The sequence below is a fragment of the Parus major genome, chromosome 3 (genome assembly GCF_001522545.3).
Source record: "Parus major isolate Abel chromosome 3, Parus_major1.1, whole genome shotgun sequence".
Classification (NCBI taxonomy): Eukaryota; Metazoa; Chordata; class Aves; order Passeriformes; family Paridae; genus Parus; species Parus major.
The window spans coordinates 81,659,913-81,661,293 of record NC_031770.1 but is presented as its reverse complement, the minus strand read 5'-3'; the positions used below and the strand labels follow the sequence as shown (position 1 = coordinate 81,661,293).

Genomic DNA, 1,381 nt, shown 5'->3' with positions numbered 1-1,381 from the left:
TCAGGAGCGCGCAGCATCCCCAGCGCTCGCCGCCACTTGCAGAGGGTCTGAACACTTAGTGGGGTCACAGCCCCCCGCCCCATTTCCAGCCCCCCGGCTACCCCCTGCCCGTCGCACCGCGGCTCTCGGACAGGGCGGGGTGCGCGGACCTACCTGTGGCGCCGGGCGCGGGCGTGCAATGGGGGCTGCCCCGGGGAACACATCGCATTCAACATTTCAGCCTGTGCATCGGAAACGTATGAGTTTGTGGAAAGCTTGCTTGAAGTCTTCGTTAGACATAGTATAGATGACGGGGTTGATGAGGGAGTTGAGATATCCAAGCCACGTGAAAAAGTCAAAGATGGCCATGTGGAACCAGCAAGCGTCCTTGCAAATAGGCATCACCAAGCTGATGATGAAAAAGGGCAGCCAACACACGATGAAGGCTCCTAAAATAATCCCTAAAGTCTTTGTAGCTTTCCGCTCTCTAGCGGCCGTCAGCTTCTTTTTCTCCAGCAGGGCGTCCGAGACCTTCACCTTCACCTGGTTCATGTACACGGGGGAGCCCGTTTCGCTGGATCCCTCGGGAGCCTTGGAGTTTATGGACGTGACGGAAGAGGTCGACCCCGGGGAGTCTGTAATTAACTGTGCCCGCGTTAGTCTTTTACCTGCTTTCTTTGGCGTCTGCTTCAAAATCCGCGACCTGGCTTCCACGTAGATCCTCCCGTAGAGGGCTATCAGCAGCAGAGTGGGGAAGTAGAAGGCTCCTACTGTGGAGTACACGGTGTACAGGACGTGGTCCGTGTTCACCACACAGTTAGATACTTCCTCGGCCTTCGCCTGCCGCCAAAACAAAGGGGGCATGGAGATGCAGATGGAGAAGATCCATACCAGTGCGATCATGCCCGCTGCCCGCTTGGGAGTCCGTTTCGTAGAGTACTCGACGGCGTCGGTGATCGCCCAGTAGCGGTCCAGGGCGATGACACAGAGGTGCAGGATGGACGCCGTGCAACAGGTGATGTCCGAGGACAGCCAGATATCGCAGACGATCTGACCCAGCGTCCACTTGCCGGTCACAGTGTACATGGTGCTGATGGGCATGACAAGGATGGAGACGAGGAGGTCGGTGACGGCCAACGAGGCGATCAGATAGTTGGCCGGAGTGTGGAGTTTCCTCGTCTGGTAGACCGTGGCGATGACAAAGGCGTTGGAAAGCACCGTGGCCAGGGTGACCAGCGCCAGGACGACGGCGAGCACGATCTTCCCGGAGAGGGGGGTGGCATCTTGGTAAATCACTTCCTCGGCGCTACAGTTTCGGTAAGAGTCGTTGGCGGAGCCCAACTGCGCCCGGCAGGGGCCGGCCGGCTCCATCCCTCCGCGGCCGCCGCCCCCGCAGACGGCG

At 59.3% G+C, this 1,381-nt stretch overlaps 1 protein-coding gene across 1 annotated transcript in view; it reads right to left on the bottom strand.

Annotated features, from left to right (window-relative positions):
* Positions 1 to 1,375, bottom strand: part of HTR1B (5-hydroxytryptamine receptor 1B) — a 3,303-nt gene extending 1,928 nt beyond the window's left edge. The window contains exon 1 of the mRNA XM_015621533.2: positions 154 to 1,375. Within this exon, the coding sequence (XP_015477019.1) occupies positions 217 to 1,350 (1,134 nt within the window). The 5' untranslated portion in view covers positions 1,351 to 1,375 and the 3' untranslated portion in view covers positions 154 to 216. The remainder of the gene's footprint in view (positions 1 to 153) is intronic.
* Positions 1,376 to 1,381: the final 6 nt, after the last annotated feature.